The sequence below is a fragment of the Megalops cyprinoides genome, chromosome 12 (assembly GCF_013368585.1).
Source record: "Megalops cyprinoides isolate fMegCyp1 chromosome 12, fMegCyp1.pri, whole genome shotgun sequence".
NCBI lineage: Eukaryota > Metazoa > Chordata > Actinopteri > Elopiformes > Megalopidae > Megalops > Megalops cyprinoides.
Genome location: NC_050594.1, coordinates 8,485,914 through 8,509,320, shown reverse-complemented (window position 1 = coordinate 8,509,320; position 23,407 = coordinate 8,485,914). Strand labels below are relative to the sequence as shown.

The 23,407-nt window shown below is 41.7% G+C and overlaps 1 protein-coding gene across 2 annotated transcripts in view; it reads left to right on the top strand.

Moving 5' to 3' along the window:
• Positions 1-1,456: 1,456 nt before the first annotated feature.
• Positions 1,457-23,407, top strand: part of LOC118787361 (ephrin type-A receptor 7-like) — a 53,447-nt gene continuing 31,496 nt past the window's right edge. For both annotated transcript variants that reach the window (XM_036542893.1, XM_036542894.1), the window contains exons 1-4: positions 1,457-1,597; positions 3,389-3,453; positions 4,121-4,790; positions 18,122-18,277. In XM_036542893.1, coding sequence (XP_036398786.1) covers positions 1,504-1,597; positions 3,389-3,453; positions 4,121-4,790; positions 18,122-18,277 — 985 coding nt within the window. In that variant the 5' untranslated portion in view covers positions 1,457-1,503. The remainder of the gene's footprint in view (positions 1,598-3,388; positions 3,454-4,120; positions 4,791-18,121; positions 18,278-23,407) is intronic.

Sequence of the window (23,407 nt, the reverse complement as noted above, 5' to 3'; positions counted from 1 at the left end):
GGTGAAACCCTAATAGTTCGTCTAGCTGCTCAGTCAGTCACTGAGTGAGGGCTGGACACAAATCATTCTTGGGCTACTTCCTCCAGGCTGCAGGTGTGTCTACATCTGCAGGTGCTCCTGTGGGTGTTCATTTAACTTCAATAAGACAGGTTTTCAGTATGTTCTAAAAGGCTATTTTGTTTTCTGATATTCAAAAGTTTAGGTATTAAGACAGTAATACCATAAATTTTAAGGCCAGATTTGATCTCCATTAAGTCTATTATGGTTTGTCATAAACTTCACAAACTGAATTTAAACAAGTGTTCCATTTTGTGGTTATCTTTACATGTATTTACAACAGTATGGGTTTAGCAATGGATGTCAATGGCAGGTCATGAAAGCTGTGACATGAAAATAATAACAAAAAGTAACCCTTGCATGTATGAATTGAACTGTAGCTAAATAAAGTCTCTGCTATACACTACAGGTTCTATATGCCTAGAATATATAATGCTGCCTCATTCCAACCAGTTAATTTCCTTTGATAACTGACACATTACACAATCACATCTACATAAGTTGCCCTCAATGGGATATTTAAAAAGGTGAAACTGAAGTGGGCTGCCATGTATCAGAGTTTTTCACCTGGCTTTTGTGTGGCATCTTCCTCTGCCAAGCCTGATTGGTGAATAGGCACTACTGATGCATGTCTCTAGCCAATGGCCTTTGACCTTTTAATTCTTTCTTATTTAAGGTAGAGTGCATGCAGTGGTATTTGTGGAGTTAAGTTTCTTAGTCTAGTAAATAACAGACGTTCAAATGTATTCGAAAACGTGTGTAATTACTGTCACACTTTACTGGCAACTCCAACAACTATTTGATTGATACAGGCACATAAATGAACAGAAAATTATGAAAAGTCAGTCTGATTCAGGATAATTGAAGACATTGTACATCACAAATGTATAACAAATAAATAACGTAAGGTAGATTTTAATGCTATACTTCGTACTCCTACTATAAATCGCTATGTCTCCTGCAGCATCAAGGTAGGCACCTCATGTAAAATACTCATCACTGCAAGAAAATGCGAAGCAAGACTTTGTCACTGGCTATTTAGCATTGTCATGAATACGGACTGTAAAGGAACAATTTGCGCGCGCTTGGACGTACAGTACCAAGCAACTGTGTGATTGTTTCAAATACACGGGCGTTTGTTGAGTAAATTCAGAGAGTGCTACCCGTATTACCTTGCGGTTGCACTCTCGTCCTACAACGTCAAGGTCCGCCTCTGCCCTGCATCGATCGGTCTAAACTGCGCAGATATGCGCGAGTATAGCGTGGAGGCTCTTCCGCTCACTCGTGTTGACTGACATCGCGGATGTTCCAGTCTCCGCCCTACAGCTGTTGATGCTATTTGACTGAGAGAGGGAGACGCGCAGTTTCAGTCCTGCCCCGGCACAGTCAATGGCAAGGAAGCGCCGCGGAAAAGCACGTACAGAGTAGCCAGTTTCCAGTTGCGCCATGGTTTCGACACCGACCCCTTGCCTTTGGATTGCATTTTGCCTTTGCTTGTGTCGTCATGTTGACATGGGAATAGCGCAAAACACGAAAGAAGGTGAGGAATAAACTTATCATCTACTCATTCGTCTTCCTCTACGATTTTGCTGGAGTCTAACAGACACAGGGGGTGTGTGATAAAGTGACACGATACGAAACAAGTCTGCTACTTATATAAATTTCCATTGGCGTCGACCTGAATTATGATTATTATTAAATCAAGTGAATGTTATAAGGGCGCGCGTTTCCAAATAGACCATACTTTGTTGACGAGTTAATTGTAGATTTGTCATTATACATGTTCATCACTCAAAGCTTATCGACCCGTCGCGCTTTTGTAGCATACTGCCGAATACCGCCCAGCAGAGAAATGCCGTGAGAATTTGAAGTCAATCGTGTCAGAAAGTTGTGCAACGTTGTAATACCTAATGTATATTTAGCCACGTTTCAGCCCATGGAACTGTGCTTACATACTATTGGAATACGCAGAAACGGCTCTATAAAGTAATATTAAATTTTGAAAACATCAGAATTTACTGTTATTAGTCCCTACTTAGCTATTCTGACAGGAGAACATTGCTTGCATTAACTTGCACCGTAATATATTAACTACTTCTGTGATGCGCCATGACCAAAAAAAAAATGCACCGGATCACTGTTCTTTGGGATGATAAAATATAGATTGTGTAGCATGGAGATGACAACGGATCAGTTAAATCTTTGGCAGTAGTTGACCTGCTTGTACGTTAGTGTACGTTTTCGTAAGACGAGTTTCCTTTTACTTCAGGGCGAAATCGAACGAGAAAGTCTTGCAAGTTACGGCAGAAACGAAACATTTAGCTGGAGCTCTCTATCTGCGTTGCTATGTATGTTGTTCTGTCTTGCGTAGATAACGGTAGCTCAGTCACATTCACGAAACAGTAAATTGCTTTGCAGGGAAAGACACATCAATCTGTCATTTTGATTAGCTGCAGAATGTAAATTGACTTACATTTTATTGGTTTATGCATCCCGTTGTTTGCAAACATGCACGTCTCACATTGTTCATAAACTTTACGGATGGCGAACTTGGTAGATTTATCAATCAGGTAATGGCTTTTCAGATTCAATTTCAGAAACAGGGACAATGCCGGTAAATAGATAAATAGAGGTATAGGGTTTTGCAGTATATAGATTATGCGTATTCCACGATGTTTCTGTGAAGACATTTAGGTTACTGGGAGTTTCTTGTTTAACGGTAAATAAAGATGTCTGGACAACAAAATGTGACCATCACAGGTGGACACAGAATAGAAAAAAAAATAGTTTAAAAACGTTCCTTGTGTTCACCTTTACCGACCGGCGTACTGTATTAGCAGGGATTTAAAGATGTGTTTGAACGTCATGAGGTACATGCAAATACGTTTGAGCTGATTTTTATGGCTTTTATCATATGGCTGTTTTTTAGTGCCATGAAAGCCAAGCCCAGTAGAATGCAAAAAAGATGTATATGAGGTCTAGAACTGGATCTGGAAATGTGCACACAAAAAACGACAGATGGCTGTATGCCGATACCTTGCTTTAAATATCGCCTTGTTATCTTCCTCCAAATGCACCTGCTTGCCTTGGACAAGAAATTTATTTTTCCTAATGCGCCGAGTGGCAATTGCTTCGGCACCGAATACTTTGATTTACGGGTACTGCCTGTTGGTTTAGGTGTGATACATTTGCATGGTTTAATATAGTATCTTACGAACTGGATAATAATATAGAATCGATCCGGAACCGGGTATTCAAACTTTATGTCGGACATCAATATGTAACATTTATATGATGTATTAATAGCCTGTAAATTTTCTTTTAATGACAGTGATCCTTTTGGATTCTAAAGCCCAGCAGACAGACTTGGAGTGGATTTCGTCTCCTCCAAGTGGGGTAAGTTCTATAATGTCTGTACCGACGTAAATGCTGTTTTTATGCTGTTTTCAAAGCACTTTTCCATTTGGGTGCTAATGACAGGCAACGGAGCATGTAGTTAACTCTTTGAAGTCCAGTAGACTTGCATGTTTTGCATTCTTGTAGCAGATATGAAAATCATTTCTTATCTCTTACTTCTCAAAATGAATGTTTACATTAGAGCAGTTAGGCACTTATAGAATTTATCTGTGAATTTATATGTGGCTGTGTTTTTATTTATGTGTGTATTTTCTGAGTCCACTTAGTTCCTTATCCACTGACCTGCACATGTCTCCATAAACACTCAGAGAACATTTTTGGTATAAGCCAGGCAGTGAGTGAATGCACATACAGATATCCTTTCAGAGATTTGCAGACTGACTGACTCCATGTCAAAGAAAGGCCATTTGTGTAGGCTGTTTTCTATGTGTATGACTGCAGTCAGGACAGAGGCAGGATAAAAATCCAAGCTGTAGGTAACATTTGCTTTTATGTGGCAGATACCAGCATCAGGTGGTCAAATGAAATATCCACTGTAATCTCCCTATTGTGATCGTTTCCTCATTGACTGGCAGTAGGCAGGTCTGATTAGCCAAAATCGAATGATTGATGGGTGTGGCGGCAAACTGCTGCCGTTGTTTTTCAGTGGGAGGAGATAAGTGGGCTGGACGAAAACTACACCCCCATCCGAACGTACCAGGTGTGCCAGGTAATGGAGCCCAATCAGAACAACTGGCTGAGGACTAACTGGATCGCGAAGGGCGCCGCCCAGAGGATATTTGTGGAATTGAAATTCACCTTGAGGGATTGCAACAGCCTGCCAGGCGTGGTGGGGACGTGCAAGGAGACGTTCAACCTCTACTACCGGGAAACAGAGTCTGAAGTCGGCAGGGATATAGGGGAGAGTCATTATGTGAAGATCGACACCATCGCCGCCGATGAGAGCTTCACCCAGGGTGACCTGGGGGAAAGGAAGATGAAGCTGAACACAGAGGTGCGCGTCATTGGTCCCCTGTCCAAGCGAGGGTTTTACCTGGCCTTTCAGGATGTTGGGGCCTGCATCGCCCTGGTGTCCGTCAAGGTGTACTACAAGAAGTGCTGGTCAATCATTGAGAATTTGGCAGTTTTTCCTGACACGGTCACGGGGTCGGATTTTTCCTCCCTGGTGGAGGTGGAGGGAACGTGCGTGAGTGGTGCGGAGGGGGAGGCTGAGAATTCTCCCAAGATGCACTGCAGCACCGAGGGGGAGTGGCTGGTCCCCATCGGGAAGTGTATCTGCAAGGTGGGATTTCATCAGAAAGGCGACTCGTGTGAGCGTAAGTACGTCCGACTTTGCTTCAAAGCATGAGGACTTCTTTTTCCTTTTAGATTTATTTAGGTCAATGGCATCCACCCCAATCATGGCAGTTTACTGTTTAGAGCATCTATAAAAGGCTTCTTTACCAGCAGCCTGTAGAAAACTGGAGCAATCCTATTGGCAGCAGGGGTGATTTTTGTGCAGAAAACGCAACCAAAGTAAGACTTGATTGCAGCTGGTTGCTGTGACACGTCTTTCTTCGATGTCATTTATGTCAGAGAGTGAAGGTCACAACCTCTGTGAATCATGAGGGTAAACAGGAAGAGAGTATGTCAGGAAAAAAAAAAAACAGAATGAGAAGCTGATTGCATCAATGATTTTCCATCAATTTATTGATTTTTAATGCTCGTTTCCCCTTTATGTAACACTGTTTACAATCATTTATTGTGCATTAGGCTCTTCCCACAGCAACAACCTCTAGGGCTGTAGTTGGAGGTCAGGCAATATTCTGTTGACATCGTCCATGCAGCTCGCAGGCAGCGAGAGTGCCTGAGAATGGTGAGACATGGAAACCCTCGCTGACCTACCCACCCCTATCCTTTGCAGAGTGACGCCAGTTTGTTCCACTGCTGTTGGCTCACGGTTATTGCTGGCAGAAGACATGAATGCCTTTCCAACTGAGCCGCTTGGGAGCTCTCAATTTACTGTTTATTTGATGCTTGAGACAATGTATCATGTGGCCCAGTATGATACACTACAGGCTGAATTAGATTTTAGAATATTTAATTGCGCTTAACGTAAAAGGAAATTGAGTTAAATTAGACAAAAAAACAGAGCTCATATTCTCACACATTTTATCAGGAGGCCTGATAAAGGAGGCCTGATAAAATGGCCTCTAATCTTAGGCCTCTAATCCTTTGCACAGCCAAGAAGGCTATGTGCTGTTGTGATAGTACTGACAGGCTTTGCGCCAAAACAAATTGCTCCTCTTTCTCTGTGATGCAAACATTAGTTGTTCACATAGATCACAGAATACAAGAACAGGAGATAAATCAAAATCTCTTCAAAGAAAACCTCTCTGTAAAACATGACCTTAATCATTCTGACCCAAGTAGGAATTATGACTGCAAAACTGGATCTCCAATGGTCACCACTCGTTTTGTTGTGTCTGGGGTAGAAATTCAAGTTCTAGTGTCCGGTTTTTCCAGCTTTTGTCTGACAAAGTAAGCCTTGTTTGAGTAGAAGAGGAAAAAAGCTTTTTGTGCATTAATGGATTAAAAGATGTGAGAGCATTGTCTTCTTACTGCAGTCTTGTAATTGTTGGCCTGATTCATGTTGCTCTTCTCTATTCTGTTTTTACACAACAGAATGAATGTTTTAGAGTTATAATACCTTGCAGGCATATACAGTTTGCCATGATGACAATGAAACACAATATTGCAATTGGAAAAGCTCGTATTTTTTCTGTTAAATAGTTTATAGGACAGTACTTGCTTAGTGTTTTAATGATATTATTCCAACATAAGCATACATATTTGACTGTTCCCCAACATAAAGCTATTCACCGGAATAAAGTCATTAAGAACATATTGCCATGCAATCACGTTTTTCAGTGATTTTTTTAATGTATTATATTTATGTATGTTACCTTTCTTGAGCTGTATCAATAGATGAATAACATTACAGTCCTTTTTAAGGACAGTTCAGTTTAGATGACTCAGTGGGGATATTCTCTCCCCCTACTTTTGTGATTAGTAACTACCTTGGACCAAGACAATTTAGAAAAGTTAGAAAGTTAAAAAAAAAACTCAAACTTTCCATTACTTAACGGTTCAGTTGCTTCAGACGTTATTAAAAATATAAAAATTAATCACAAACCTAATTTGTTATTCCTGTTTTACGATTATAGACCTGTAATTGGGGATAAAGTAAGGGGGAAGCTAAATTTAAAAATCGTCGATTTCATTATTGGAATACACTTTAATTGCTTAATTACGTGACTGTTCATCTATAACCATGGCTATATTAGCGCTGGGATTAAATGATAACGAGGCCTCTAGCGCGGCGATCTTCTCTGACAGCGCCTCACCGTTTTGGCAGTTTGCCAAGGCAATCACTCGCTGAATACACAGGTCTGTACCAAGTCCAACGGCTCTTTCTGCATCCTTCTGCCCTCCAAAATGACCCCGACAGATGGAGCGAAAACAAATGGCCACTGTAGTGCGGCGTTTAGGTCTTGGCATATTCGTGAAGGACCAGGACGGGAAACGCAATTACTGGGGTTACGGGTGTGCATTTCGTCCATCTAATTGTAGGAAGGCATCTCAACAGTTAAGTGCTTTGGGTATTTGCCACCAAACTTGAACATTTTTATTGTAGAAAAAACAGTGCGGAAGTTTCGCCATCCGATATTGTCAGTTGTACACAAACACATTTTGTGTTCAAAAATTAGAGGCCTCCAGCTAAGCTGCTTATGAAGTGTGAAACCAGCCGTGATTGAACAGCATAGAGCAAATTAGCGGTGCTAACAGTTTTCATGTCACACACATATCACAAGTTACCAAGTGAAGGGTGCTTCAGAAATGTACCGTGTGCTCTGAAGTGCTAATGGTTTGGCTGTTTCGTGTTGGTTGTAATGAGATAATTATAAAAAAAGAGAGAATTCAGAAACCAGTGAAGTGCCATCGTCAGAAAAAAGAGCTTTGGTTATTTGTATTATTACAGAAAAGTAACACTACATGCTGTCTGTTTATATGTGTAAAACTGAGACTCAGACACTGAAATAATGCAACAGCTTAAAGTATTCAGGAATTAGGGTGAGTGATGATGCTAGATGAGCAGAGATAAGGACGGAGAGATGAACTGAAGTGGTTCCATAGTTGAATCAATCCCAGCCAACTAATAATTGAAACCGTCTTATTTGTTTCAACATCACTGTTGTTGTCTATACCCGGTTATGAGTTTACAGTACATGATGTGGATGCAAGACGTGTCTAATTAGAAGAACAGATTGAATGAATGTATCAGTTTCTAATATGATATTATATGGCATAACAGTGCGTTATTCCCATTTACTGTCTTTTGCAGCGTCCTCTAAAAGGTTGCCGAAATGTATTTGTTAATGAAATCGTTGCATGCACTACAAAGCTCCCTATACCCTGAAAGAAAGGCTTTCGATATACCAGATATATGGGAAAAACAAACAGCATCACATTGAAGATGGAAATTTTATTTATGCAGGCGATAGACTAACCGTCTAGACATGCTCATTGCTCATAAAATTAAATGTGTTTGTAATTACACACTGAAAGACAGGTCTTACAGCGAAGTGGTTAAATCTCTGCGCGGTTCAATTCTGTGCGGCACGCGGCCTCGGCATTGCTGTGCGGCCCCTAGCACTCTCCCTGGAGAGATTCTCCTTTCTCTTGCCTTTTTTCTTCCACACTCCTTTTTTTGACAACTGCGGTGTTTGCCCCTCCCGTTCCGAACGCACAGCAAATACAAGTGTGAAGTGCAGCAGCGCATTCATTAAACGTTAAGTAGGACGTAGCGGGGGTGGGGTGCTGGGGACTGGGGGGAAAGGGAGATCAGCCGTCAATCATGTCGTTGGAAAGGTGTTTGCTTGAGCTTCGGCCCCGAAACGCCTCGCGATGAAGTTGTTAACGTCACTAGCGAGGGACAGCTTTCCTTTCTCTTTTTGTTCCTCGTATCTGCGCAAAAATCATCGCCGCAGAATGTCAGTCATTGTCTCCTTAGGGGGACGGCGGGTCTATGCTGGAACAGTGTTTGAAGTGTAGCCGCGCGTGAGTTGTGGTTATTTATATAGAGATGGTGTTAAAGGATCGTGTCTGTTTATTTTGATTTCACACATAGAGATAGCGGCTGAAAGGGTGCCATTGCACCTGTCCTTAACTTTATAACAAATTTAAGCTTTTTTACTGTTACACCTCATTGTAAAATAAAATATATGCTTAATTTCAATATGCAAGTTTTGAAGCAGGAAGCACCATACGGGCTAGACTGAATGCTCCTATGCATCTTTCTGAAACCAGAACCTTGCTAACAGACACTTATATGTCTGTCTCTCAAAGTCCCAAGGAACGTCTTAGTGAAATGGCACATAACTGACCCTTAAAGACAAACTCTTGCCTGACAGTAATCTAACAAATGGGACAAAACTGAAATGTTTGAAAGGCGTTGTCTTCAACAAACAGATGAAACATTCATTGTGGTATCTCTTATCTCTTAAGCATAATTTTAACAGCTGGACATATTTGAGGGATGATAAGTTTAGCAAACACTGATAGCCTGTATCTCTTCCTAAGAACTTAGTCAGATGTTTGCCAAACTGTTATTAATGGCAAGACCCCTTGTCTAGTTATTGACCTTCTAGACAGAACAAAGAGCTGATGATTGCTCATGTTTCTTTCACTAACGGTGAAATCAACAGAACGATTTTGAAGTGGTTTGTTGGAAATCATCTACTTTGAAGTTTAGATTGGAGGGTGGGATAATGTCTTAGATGCTGACATGTAGGGACTGAGGTTAACCACAGGCAGCAGGGGTTGTCAAAAAGGCAGGCGTTCAGACTCACTGCAGCCTGCATTTCACATTGGATGGAATCAAGCATTGCCACAGACTCCCAAGGTGGTAAGATGCACGTTTGCATTCTGTTACCGTTAATGACCTTAATTATGTAAATGCGAAAGGAAAGATTAGCAAACTGCAGAAAGGAAAAGGAGCAACCTTTTTAACTGCAAAGAATGAATGTTTATTGATTTCACAACTGGCGCACGGCTAAAAACTGTTTACATGGTGCTCATACAATCTAAGCAAACACAGAGAACAGTGACGTACTTTGCCTTGTGAGCATCTTGTGTTGTGTTTTCTTTCCCCACCACTCCTGGTTTTATGAAGAAAGATTTAGCCCACAGCATTCTCCAGACCTTAATTACTGTGGATTACAATTTTGGCTGCAGTCGCTAAAAGCTAAATTCTTTTTATGTTTTATTGACTTACACTTTTTATTTTATACAAGCAGGTAACATGACTTGGATGTAGCATTCCGCACTGTAGTATCAGGGACAAGACTTAAAAGCAGCACAGGTTGTCTGGTTGACTTAGGTATCCATGTTTGTTTATGCTTCCAGTAAGATACTGCCAGTATGTGCATGTGATGAAGAGAAACTCCATAGCTCCATAAAGATTGTTGAATCTGTTCCTCTCAACATGTTTAAAGTGTATGAATTAACATAAAATGCCAATTATTTAGACTGCTAATATTAAGAAGACATTGTACTTTAAGTTGCATGTACTGTACCAGCCATTTCTTAGTGTATGTTTTTTGTATGTCTCATGATCACCTAATCACATAATCATGTATGTTAAGTGTGTATACAGATAGATACACGTTATATATTTTTGTGTTAGGTAAGAACGGCACATGTAAAAGTTTTGAGTGGCTGCTTGATGTGTTTGTTTTACATGATAAAAAGTAAATAGGAAGAAATCGGGGGCATTTCACACCCATAGAGCCCTCAGAGCACATTAAATCCTTTAAATCCTCTCACTGCTCTGAGCCCTGTGGGGAGAAAAGTGTGAGGTTATGTAATGGGTTATCGATTTCTTTGCGAGAGAAGATTTAGGCCCTGAGCCACCCTTTCGGAAGTTCTCCGAGGAGCAGCCCCCCCAATCATAAGCTCAGAAAGGTGTTGACACTCAGGCCCAACCATGGGGCTGTTTCTACCAAACACTGCAAGAAAATGGAGCTAAATAGCTAAATATTCTCTTTTTTCACCCGCACAATTGTGCCTTTTAGAGGGGGTAGGAGAAATTATTACAGACAAAAATAACATTTTGGTGCCTTTTTGCCTTCTAGTGGTAAACTAAAGATTCTGCAGTTGCTTTCAGGGGAGTCTCTCACTCAGTATTGGTAGGCCAGTCTGTCAGTGAAGGACACAGCTATTTCAAGGTGAAGAAAGTTTTGTGCAAATTTACTTAAGTGTGTTTGTTCCTATGGAGCTGCCAGCACAAGAAAAGACAGGATTGGTGGAGCTGTGTGGTGAGTTCCCTTAATTGTGTAAGAGGTAGAGGTTGGGGTGATCACCAAGTTGGTGTTTGCTATTTCCATTCAGTTAGGCAGTTAGGGGAACTCAGGTCAAATCTATATTTTCAAAGATATATGAAGCCATTCCTGACCTGCAGCTTGATTGCTGGCTCACAGCCCTGATGAAACCAATAGATCATTTGTGAATTTCAGGAATGTCAGCCAGTCTGTCTGTCTGAAATCAGAACAACTCATTCTTTTGTCTTGCATGACAGTATTTGATTGTTTAAACATGCTGGGGAATGTTATCAGTATCTATTGCATGAAATACTTGTATCCTCATGCATAGCCTATGAGGATCTGTGCTGTGACTGTGGTGATGAAGCCACTGACCCAGCGGAGTATGAGTTCCTCTTTATGGCCTCTAACTTTCATACAATTTATCCATATTTCTGGCAGTCTGCACCAAACCTGTACCATTGGCAGGACCAGTAATTTGTTTTTAATAATGAAATATCTCTATAGGTAATTGCATGTGGAAGTGTCATGAATTTTTTGCACTTTTCTACCAACAATTGACAGTTTTAATAATAATCATCAATAATAATATCAGTGGGTTTAACCCAGTGGTATGACAGGGAATATTTAATGTATTTCATTACAGGTAAACAAGCTGTATTATCCAGTGTGGGTTAAATATTGCTCTTTTGTAAATGGACTTCTGAATAGTTTCTGTGCAGCCACAGCTGTAAAGGGGATTACTTTTCACATCCACTACTTTTTATTCATGTATACGGCAGTTAGTTCTGGCGGCTTGAGGACCACGTGGAAGAAAAGCCGATTACTGTAGCCCTTAGCCAGGGGAGAGGCCAAATTTGTTGTGTTCATGGTTGAATTATCCAGGGCTCTACAATAACCCTTTTTCCTGTAGGACCACAGTTCCTCAGAAGTTTAAAAATTCTCGATCACAGATACACACACCCACCCACCCACACATGTACACACGCATACACACACACACACACACACACACACACACACACATATATACATATGGGCACACAAGCACACCCACTTATACACAGACACACACACCCATGCACATAAGAGTGTGCACACACACACACACACGCACACACGCACACACACACTTACACACACTCACACATATGCACACACATAGAAAAACTTTTAGAATAAAAAATATTTATTCATCTCAACCAACCCACACAAAGGCACAAAGCTCCATACTGCATATGGTATGTTCTACATACTAAAAAATACATTAGAGATTGACACTGTACACAGTTTCTGTCACCCCATTTCCTTTCAACACCAGAATACTAATAATAAAAAAATCTCACTGTAGAAATGAAATCGTTTCTGCCTTGAATCGTGGGAAGTTTAGTTCCTGGCTCCTGCTGTTGTCAGTGATGAGCTTTGGATGGTGCTGCTGTGCTGAAGCATCTATTGTACCTGCCTCCAATGTGCTTCCTCCCTAAATATGAAAAGCTGAAATTTGATTCCCGGAAGCACTTCTTGCATGCCACTGAAATTATCCAGCTGTGCTCACAAACCCACCTTTCATGTACTGCTGGGAAGACAGACTCCTGCACGCGTGCACACACCCACACACACACACACTCACAAACACACACTCACACACACACACTCACACACACACTCACACACACACCCACACACACACACTCACACACACACACTCACACACACACCCACACACACACACTCACACACACACCCACACACACACACACACTCACACACACACCCACACACACACCCACACACACACACTCACACACACACACTCACACACACACCCACACACACACACACTCACAAACACACACACACACACTCACACACACACATGCACATATATACACACAGAGAACACCGGGATTCTCTCATACATGACTATTAAATACACACACTGCTGAAATGCCCTGTGTACGCACTTTGGGGGTATCAAGCATTAAAACATGACTGAAATGATTCACGCAGATAACTGAAATGGAACATGTAAGGATAATAGTGAAATATTTGCCCTGTTGAAAAGGTGAGAGAGGTGAAAAGGTTTTCTCCATCATTCTGAATGTAGCTGCCAATGAAAAACATGCCTGTTTAGCTTCTAGTGTCAAACAATCTTATTGGTTTACCCATCTTCCTGAGGCTTGTTAACTGAACCAATCTACCCTAGAACTGTTTTTTTTTGTTTTACATCCTTGCTGATTGTGACCTAACAATCATGGACCCTGTGAATGTATGATCAGGTGACACTACTATCTGTGTCATGGCTGTGCTCTGCTGCTGCACCCACCCTGGCTTATGGTAAGAATAACAGTGTATTGCAGTTTATATAGCGCCTTCACAGTAAGGGTGGGTGGCTGGCGTCATCCATCGTCACCATATAGCAGCCACCTGGTTGATGCAAGGTGAACGTTTTGTAGCAGAAAACCTGCTGCACATCAGAAATTTGGACACTCTCTCGACATCATATTTTTCAGGCCAATTTGAGGAGTTCCCCCCCCCCTCTTGTTCAGTGCCATAAATAGCCGACCACATTTTGTTCTTTCACAGGAAGCACCCCGGTGAACTGACCACCTCCCCAGCTGAGGTGACCATTCCATCCCCTATGCCGCCCTCCCCCCCGGCCTACCCCCTCTGGGTCAAATGAACTGAAAGTGATGCGATTGGGCAGAAACATTTTCCACGTCAGGATTAATTCGTTCAGAAGGCCCACGCTAATGCGACACGGCGGGTGGCAGACGTTTTTTTGTGAAGGGGACGTGCGTTTTGCACGGAATGGCCAGTTGGAGCTCAGACTCAAAATAGCACAAGAAATGATGTAGAGTGATTGATTTAATGTTTCATTACGCTGTAAAAAGGTTTATAGCACAAAAAGAGCCTTTGGTGATTGATGCTAATACAGATGTTGGCATGTATTTTGCATATCTTTTCGAAACCAAAAAACATCGTTTAGCTGGCAACATGTCTGAAAGGAACAAGTAACTTCATTTATTTGTGGTAGAGTCTAATTTCGACAAATCTTGTTAATCTACAAAATTAAGCCTTGTGCCTTTAAACATGTAGATCTGTTTCCTGTGAATTTAATACAAATGGCTGGGGGAGACACAAGTGCTACCTTTATTCCTAGTATTAATGAGACTCGAAATATCAACATCTAGCCATAGTATGAACTGAATTATACACAGCAGCAGATGTATTGATCATTAATGAGAAACAACCATTATCCTCTTCTTCACATTTCAAATAAAGGGAGCTAAAGCATAATGAAGCCTACCTTCTACTACATATAGAGGTCCACCCCTGCATATCTTAACACTAACAGTACGTATCAATTGTTTATGTTGGTTGTCTAAACAGGGAGTCATAGCAGTCTGGATTGATTGTTTTCCCCTCATGCTTTTCAGATGCTTTGTGTGGCTGGGGTGTTGTTTTTACTGTTACCTCTGAGGGTGCCGGTGTGTAAGGAAAGCACAGGAGGAAGAACGAAAGGATTTCCTTTATCACACGATCAGGGCAGGGAGTGAGTCCTGCCACGCTCTTGTCCCGCAGACTGCCCTCGTCACTCTAATGGGCCGTCGCCTCCAAGAGGTTCCGCTTTGCTCAGATGCTGTTTTCGATACTCTGCGTCCCTGCATCTCGTGTGACAGGCAGGGTGATGTCGCCACTGGAGCCTGAGGTCCAGAAATGACTAATGGGCCTGCTTACCAAAGCTGGGGAAGAGGGAAACACCAGTAAAATACAAACTAACATTTCACACATGGGTTTCTTTGTACAGTTCTGTCTCTGTATTCCTCATTCATGTGTTCCACACTAGATTTTGCAGGGTTAGGAATGTGTCTTATCGTCTGCAATTTCGATTAAATATATTTCATTTCTATGAAATATAACCCCTGACAAGTCCTGTTGCTTAACCAATTAAGCCTTAACCGGTTATTCATTTATTTTGGAAGCCTTTGTGTGCCCCTTGTTATAAATTCATCTGTTCAAGTAGGGCACAAAATGTTTATTCTTTCTTCAGTGAGAGAGAAGAAAGAGACAATTAACCTAGGATGCCTTAGTAAGAATCCAACTGTATCTGAAATGAGAAGGAAGAGTAAAAGATTTTAATTGTCGCTGTTCCCTGCTGATCTCCGCCCCTGATCGTGCTAGAATGATGACTACCTTGAACTAATTTGGGAATTAATGGGGGTGGCTGGCTTTGTCATTTTATGGACTTGTGAAAACTGAACCTTTCATTTTCATCACCGGCCACGCTGCGAACGCAAGGCTTGCGGCACAACCTGATCTGTCCATCAAGGCTCTACATTAACTGTGAGAGAAATGCTCCTGACTTCCACAGTTAGGGACGGACATTAGTAATTACTATCACCCGGTACATCCCCAAGGTAATGATATGTCAGGCTGTCAGCCATGTTCCAGAACCTCATCCATCGTTTTTTTTTTTCCTGCGGTGTTCTGTCGTAGGGTTTGTTTTGAATAGACAAACATGCCCCACGCTTGGATGCAATTCAAGAACGTTAAGTAGCTAGCTGGGAGAAAACAGTATGTAAAACAAGCAGCCCTTTGTATGCCTCTTTGTCCGTGTGTGTGTGTGTGTGTGTGCGTGTGTGTGTGTGTGTGTGTGTGTCTGTGTGTTTATGCGTGTGTGCATTCACATATGGTTTTCTGTGTCTGTATGTCTGCAAGATAACACTTCTTTGTTTTACCAGAACTCTCACAATCTTTGCTGTGGCTGAGATCTCTTCAGCAGGGGTTAAGCAACCAAGCACTCTAAGAACAATGATAGCAATAACAACAGCACAAAAAATATGTAAATCAGTGAAGTTTAGGTGAATGGACCTGGGTACACTGGGACTGCTTAGACAATGAAAGCTATCATTCTGATCACTTTGAGCGTGATTTATTTCTTAATTTATTTTTATGAAATGTTTCTAGGGATAAAACACATTGAACCAATCAGTCCTATTTCAGTAAATTATACAGTGGTACTGACAAAGAGACATTGCTTGAAAGGAATTGATGGTTTGTCATTTGTTGGCCAAAAAAATGAATGCTGAGCTGTGACTGCTAGATAGACGAGTCATAATTATTATGGCCATTGTTTGTCACTGCGTTCTCAGTTTGATTAGGGCTGTGCTCCTTAAGGAGTTGAGGCACCCTTGCTTTTGTATCACTGGATGTAAAGAATCAGTGACTGTAGATGCCTCTTCCCTCATTTTAAATGAGAAGGCCGATATGGCACAAAGAATTCTTCAAGTATCAGCAGTTGACTATACAGTAACCATCTAACAGGTGTATCTACTCAAAAGCTTGTCACTGTTCAAATACATGCCAGAGAAATGTATTTGAAAACTAACCACTAGGAAAGTGTGTGATTGGGCATACCAGACACATGGCAAGCCAATGGGCCTGAGAGAGCAGATTAATAAATGCATGTTATGTCCAACCATAAACCCTCCCTGGGTTTTATTTCTTTCATAGTACCCCCTACAGGTACCTTTTTATTTCCATTACTGTATGAAAAGTAGGGCTTTATGGGAAATACAGTTGTATATTGTTTCACTTATCACTGACCAAAACGGGGTATTGAACAGATGCAGGATTTAATTAATCAGTTGATAAAATGCATGTATATTTCAAATGATGATTGGTGAAGAGGCAAAACAGTAGGAGAGAGTCCAGGGTGAGTGTACATGAGTTGGGGAAGGAGATGACAGAAGCCAGGCAGTCAAACGGAGCAGGCCGGCAGCAGACCAGCCCTGCAGACGAGAGTGCGTGTGTGTTGGACGTCCGTGTTTATACGCGTTGCATCGCTGCGGTTGCTCACGTCCTCGGAGCCGTTTGACCGGAGGTTGTCCGCCGCCGTGCTGCCCTGTGGGAGATTACATAAACACTCTGGGAGACCCGAGGCGGGCGCGGGTGCGGCGATAAACACAGGCCCGATCACAAAGGCGTAGGATAAACTGTGTCGTCGTGGGAACTGCCAGGGAGTGTTTGCTTTGGAGAGGCCTGCTTCTGCTGGCCCTTGTTGCTGCTAATCTTGGACTGGTGGGTGATTTTACCACAGAGGAGCCAGAGTAAGGGCCACCCATGTGAGCTGAGAGTGATTAGTCCTGAAAGGGCAGTTATGAAGTGTAGTGGTTTTGCATCTGGGCTTGCAACCAGGAGGTTGTGGGTTCAGTTCCCCAGAGGGGAACTGCTGTTGGATCCTTGAGCAAGGTACTTAACCTGAATTATTTTAGTCAAACATCCAGCTGTAAAATACTTAAATATTGAAGCTTTGAAAGTATGAAATGTCTGCCAGTGTTATGACTCCAGTCTGGCCCACTGAAACATTAGCATATCAAAGTTCATTATGTAACTCTCATCGCTGGGAAAACTTAAAACCCTACAAGGTTGTTCTTCAAGATAATAAAACCCTAGACTAGTGTTGGGGTGGACGTATTTAGTGTTTTTACATCAGCCTTGTTAGAGTCATTGACTTGATTTGTGCATTTATAAATACTTAAATTAGTTTTTCTAGATTTCATGGAGATACACGTATGAGTTATAAAATTAATGTGTGTGTGTGTGTGTGTGTGTGTGTGTGTGTGTGTGCAAACATGCATTTGTGTAGGTGTGTGGGCTCGCTTGAGATCAGTGCATATAGTTGACCTCTATTGTACAACACAGTATCTGCCCCCGCACACTAATGTTGTATACATAAGACAAGATAAGATACTAATAGCTGGAATGTTGTTTGACAGTCCATGTGTGTAGGCTGTGAAGACTTGGGAATGGTTAATAGATAGTCTTTGATCCTTAGCTGCCAAGTTAATCCAGAAGATCAACTCCTGAAGACGAATAGTGAAGTGATCTGTTTAGAGTTCAGTAACCTTATTCTCCTGGCTCTATTTCACCTCTTAACCTGTACCAAGGTAACTCTGTTACTTGAAACAGAATGAAATTGAATAGAATAATTGCATTTATATCTCACTTTAGCTGTAAAGCAATGTGATTTAAAACAAGGAAATAAGCAAAAAATAAACAACAAAAATTGTGGAGCTTAAACTGATGTATGTTGATACCTTGACTGTGTTTGCTTCTTTCACATTTACCTTTCAATATGTTTGGGGAGTGGAGCAGGTAAAGACTGAGCGGCTCATGGGAACGTGGTCACTGCCAGTCGAGCAGCAAACGCAGGCCAGGTGTTCTGTTTGGTGGCGCCCTCTGTTGGTGGCTGTGTTGTGAACTGCCTGTCCTGTCTGCAGCCTGTGGCCGAGGGTTCTACAAGGCCTCCTCCCAGGACCTGCAGTGCTCCCGCTGCCCAGCCCACAGCTCCAACGACAAAGAGGGATCATGGACCTGCGACTGCGACGACGGCTACTACCGCGCCCCCTCTGACCCACCGTCTGTGGCCTGCACAAGTAAGTGCTGTTTCCAGGCAAACACAAGGCCACTGCCTTAAAGGAGCCCAGGGACTGAGCCACCAGCTGGTTCCTGTCTTATACAAGTCCTTATACTAAAGGTTGCTGGTGTAATTCTGAATGCTTTCACACTCTTGGACAATTTGCTCAACCCATATTCCTTCATGTCTAGCTGTATAAATGGCCAATATGTAAAAATTGGGATGGATGTGTGTGACTCTGGATAAGAGAACCTGCTAAGCCAAAAATGTAAACATAAATGTAAATATGGCCCTTACGTCTCTCCAAAAATGTTGTTAGCTTAATAGTGATATGATTTTTTTTTTGTGAAGCAGTTATTATTGTCTCCAAGAGAAAACAAAACTCAGGAAGAGTGTCCAGTCGAACATGCCAAGCGTTTTCAAACCTGCTTCATGAGGGCTGTGTGTGTATGGTACCTCCAGTGAAATTATTTCCCTGGTGTTCAGTTTTACATGCGTACTTGTGTTTTTTTTTTTACAAAATGCAGTTGCAAACTCCAGTGAGTTATGTAATAAAAACATAAATAATTATAAGTTGTTGTATGTATAAGTATGTTGTTTTTTTTCTTAGAAAGTCCCTGCCTCTTAAATTGTTTGCAAGTCAAGTATGACGTTTACTCTTGAAGCATAATTCAGAGGTAACCTTCTAGTCACTCTTTTGTTTGGTATAGTTTATATTATTGTATTAACATCTTAGTCTTATTGGGATTAAACTCCTAAACAGGTAATTTTACTGTCCAATCTAAAAAAACCTAATTCTGGCAAAGACTCTGAAGGAGATGTGTCATCTGTCACTTCATCAATGGCGATCAAAGCCTCTGTCTTGGTGTCTGTATAATTATGGTCAATGGTTTGTTTTTTTTTTCCCCCTGTTGCTGGTAGCTAATGATCAAGTGAAGCAATTTGGCGTTTCCTCTCTGAAAGATCGCAATTAGAGTCAACAGCAGCCTGTGAGCGTCTCTTGTCTCTTTTTTTTGTTCTGGTGAGCGTGGCAATTATGTGACAGGCAGGGATGCCTTGTTTAGGAGGGTGAAGGGATTAAGTTGGGGGGAGGGTGTGCAGTTCCACTCCCACATTCCTCATACAGAAGCAGTGCCAGCGTGGTTTACTGTGTCTTGCTCTAAGGCCTCAAACACTCCCGTCTGAAAAATGACCTTTTAGAGCTTATTATGGCTCTACCCATGCACACATGTCCTCTCTCTGACACACACAGATACACACACACACACACACGCACACACACGCACAAACAGGCTGCTGGTCTTGACCACCACTTTGAAGCAAGAAGTGACATCACTTGATTATCCAGTTTTCATTGTTAGGTCATGCACATGTGACATGACAGCATGACACAGCTACAGAACAACAGGTTTGACTGCGCAGTCGCATTGCCTGTATCAGCAAACCTGCCCTATCATTTACTCTGTTGGTGGACACTCACACCCAAACGGACTTACAAGGCCCTAATGGCATCATGCTTTTAGCAATATGCTTTCATCTTGCTTTATGGTACTTGGTTAAACGCAGCCCACCCAAAGACTACAGAGATCTTGTGACAGCTGACCACGGAGCCACCTGTCTAAGATGCTATCTCAATTGCATTTTTTACCAAGCACTTAAGATGTATGGTTCAGCATCTCGAGTGGCAAGGCACAATTACCTTAAAACAGGGTGAAAAGGTGGTCTTAAATTTCTTTTCTTCCTGTTGGAGGAACTAATCTGCTTCTCAATCAAGACTTTCTGATTCACTGACCCTGCTGAAAAAGTTTATGTAAGGCATCCTACGACTTGCCACTTAACAAAAAATAGAATCACCAAACTCATATTTCAAGGGGAAAAAACGAGATCTGTCAGTTTTATCAACTATATATCCATTGCCTTCTGTTTCTGTGATCTAGTTTTACTGTCTGAGACAGACGGCTTTCTTCACTTTTCAGTGTATTCCTATGCTAATCAAGGGCAAAATTCACACAACAAAGGGATAAAAATGGATTCTTTTTTTAGCTGAGGGAAATTTCTATAACCTTCAGTATTCCTGAAGGCAAAAACACAATTCCATTGGCAGTATATTTTCGCTTTGGTCTCTAACAACAAACAAAGAACAAAATAACCCGAAAAAACTGAACACAGAAATTAATAATGCACAAAGCATAGTGTGATGGATCTTTTTTATTTTTTATTTTTTTTATAAAAGAGTAAAATAGGTCTCTACGAGTTTTGGTGCTAACTCTTAAATGTGTTCCATGACCACATTGAGATGCTCCGTGCGGGGTTTGCAATGGTGTAGGACTGAAGTACAAGTGAATTCACATTCTCTGAATATGCAGTCTGACTGACAGTTTATTAGATTAGCATTTGGAAGCCTATCAAAACGCCGGGCCCAAAACAAATAGTGACACAGATCTCTCCAGAGTGCGGATTATATGCAGGAATGTCATTATAGAATTCTGTTTTAAGAGGGGAGAAAGATTAAGATGTGTTGCAGATATTTTGAGAGATGTCATAGTGCAGTTGCACTACAGCATCTGTATTGAATACAAAACAAAAAAAAAAAACAAACAAGGAAAATTTTTCATTTCTGTCACTGCATTTTAACAGAATAATCATGTCAATGTGCAATTCATGCAATACCATTTTATGCTGTGGAGTTTTAGGATGTTAGCCAAGCCTACTGTCTGGAAATAGGCATGGTCTTAGGTGCTTTGTTGTAAATAGCTAGATGAAAACTTGCCTCCAAAGCTAAAGTGTCCTTCTCTTGACCTAACGCAAGACTAACAGAAAATGCACTCACGTGCAAATCCACCAAATCACAATGCTAGTTGTCCATGTTAAAAGCACAAAATCTGTGGGCTACTTTTGCAAGACTTTTTGTATGTGAGCAAATATCAGAATTTTTTTTCCTTTTCTTTTCGTGCATTTCACAGAAAATTGAAGGTGGATGTCATCTGAAGCTGAAATCGGTTACTCGAATATCATTTGTATTTTGTGATGAACATCTCTTTGACTATGTTTCTAGAGGAATCATGCCAACTTGTAAGATTAGCTCCCATCTCATTTCCATTTAATTTGTCCACCTCTGAAAAAGCAACTCAAGTGCTGGCGATAACTCTGTACTGGTCTCACATTTATATCGCATTTACAAGCTCACATCTTTTGTGACACACATTTTGACTAGATGTAAGAATGAAATTTGCTCTGGATTGCTTTTGTGAAATGAGCCCCAGTATTGTGTCTGTCGCTGTTTTGGAAACTCGGGGCTGCAGTCTCACCAGCAGTGTTGCCCATCCAGCTTTATATCTTCCACTGACAAATTGTGAGGGAATGGGGCCTTTCCCCACACATTTCTGGGAATTAGAGTGGTGTTGGCCATTCACCGATAGAGCCACTTTGCCACAACATGCTGAAAAAAGAAAGGAAAATGCAGTGGTAAATATATGAGGACACCTTTACTTGTGTACACAGCACAAAAGCTCCGTCAGCCATGTGACAGCCAGCTGGTTAGTCTTAGACATTTCTTTAACACAGTTCCCCTCAGCTCGCACCCCCCCCCCCCCCCCCCCCCCCCAACTAATGTGTCTGTTGAAATAGTTCAAGCTCTGCAATAAGCTGTTTAATGCTGAGCTGAAATGAGGTGACATTTCCATAGCTGCAGCAGAATGTATCTGAAATCAAGCAGGAGCTCTGGAACCAATCAGAGAGGTTGTATATTAAGTGGGAATTTCAGCTCAGAGGGTCTGCACACCAATCGTAGAGGTTGGATATTAAATGAGAATTTCAGCTCAGAAGGCCTGGGGCCAATCAGAGAGGTTTGGTATTAAGTGTGAATTTCAGCTCGGAAGCTCTGGGAGCTGGTCAGAGGGGTTCCTTTGTACCCCAGTTGTCTCATCTCTGTCTCTGCACGTATGGGTGAAGGTACTTGTGAGTACCTCGGCTTTTTGTGCGAGAACAGCCATTATGGCCTCACGTCTCAGTGAGGCATCCCATCCCTGGGGGCCTTATGAGGTGAATCCATTTACTGAAGGTAGAGCACAAAATGAGGAGAGAGAGGAAAATGTGATTAGGACCAGGGAGCTGCCAGCACTAGAACTCAAAGGTCATGTGCCTGGACATTAGAGGATCAGAATGTGCTGCACCTCTGTGCTACTGATGAGGGAGAGTAATAACAGGTCTGTCCCAGGGGGCAGACAACCGAGGGACAGGAAGTAATGCTCTGAGAACAGGAAACAGGAAGAGAACAATGCCACAGAACATGCACCTTTTCTGACTGCAGGTAACAGGGCCTCAAAAACCGACAGGTGATCTTTACGCCAAGTGTTTTCCTTACCTCCTTAGCCACTTCCATGTGAATTTATCCCTGTAAGTCTGTTGGTCAGCTTGGTTTCTGTATGATGTCGCTTGGATATGCCCATTTAGTGGTCATGAACCAACTCATACCCTAACCCTAAATGCTCTAATGTCTCTTGTGTCAGACAGTTTTTGTAGATGCACTCGTCTCTACAGTTTTCTCCCCTGTTATGTGTGTATGACTGTGTATTTGTTTGTCTTCAGATACCTGTGTTTTCATATGTGTTAAACCGTCCGGTAGAGAATTCTTTTGTCATCAGGTTCACCTCAACCGGTTTGGAAAGCATAAGAATATGCGTTTTTGGCTTGACAGGCATTAGAATGTTTGTTTGCTTAATTGATTAGTCATGCCCACTAGGTTATATTATTGAGGTGGGCTGTGAAATGGAAGAAGAGCAAGGACAGAACTAGAGAAGGCTGTAATTTTTTAATATGGGTTAGTCCTTGTTTTATAATTTAGCTCTTTAACATATGCCTGGTTTTCCTGTTTTACCCTGTCTGATTTATTTACAGTAGGTTAAGCAGGTTTTGAACATCTGAACGTTTTTTGAACATTTGAAAATCTTCTTTTGTGAGAAGTACTGGCCAGCTTCTCCACGTAGCCCTGGTGTGGACACGCAGTATAAAAAGTCCACACCAGCTAAAAGGGGGTTACATGTAGCTGCTCACTGAGATAATGCCTGCCCTGCCATCTCCCTTTGTAAAGCATTTCAAGATCCTTGTAAGGTGCTGTGTGAAGGCCACTCTTTATCAGTCATTAATTCCT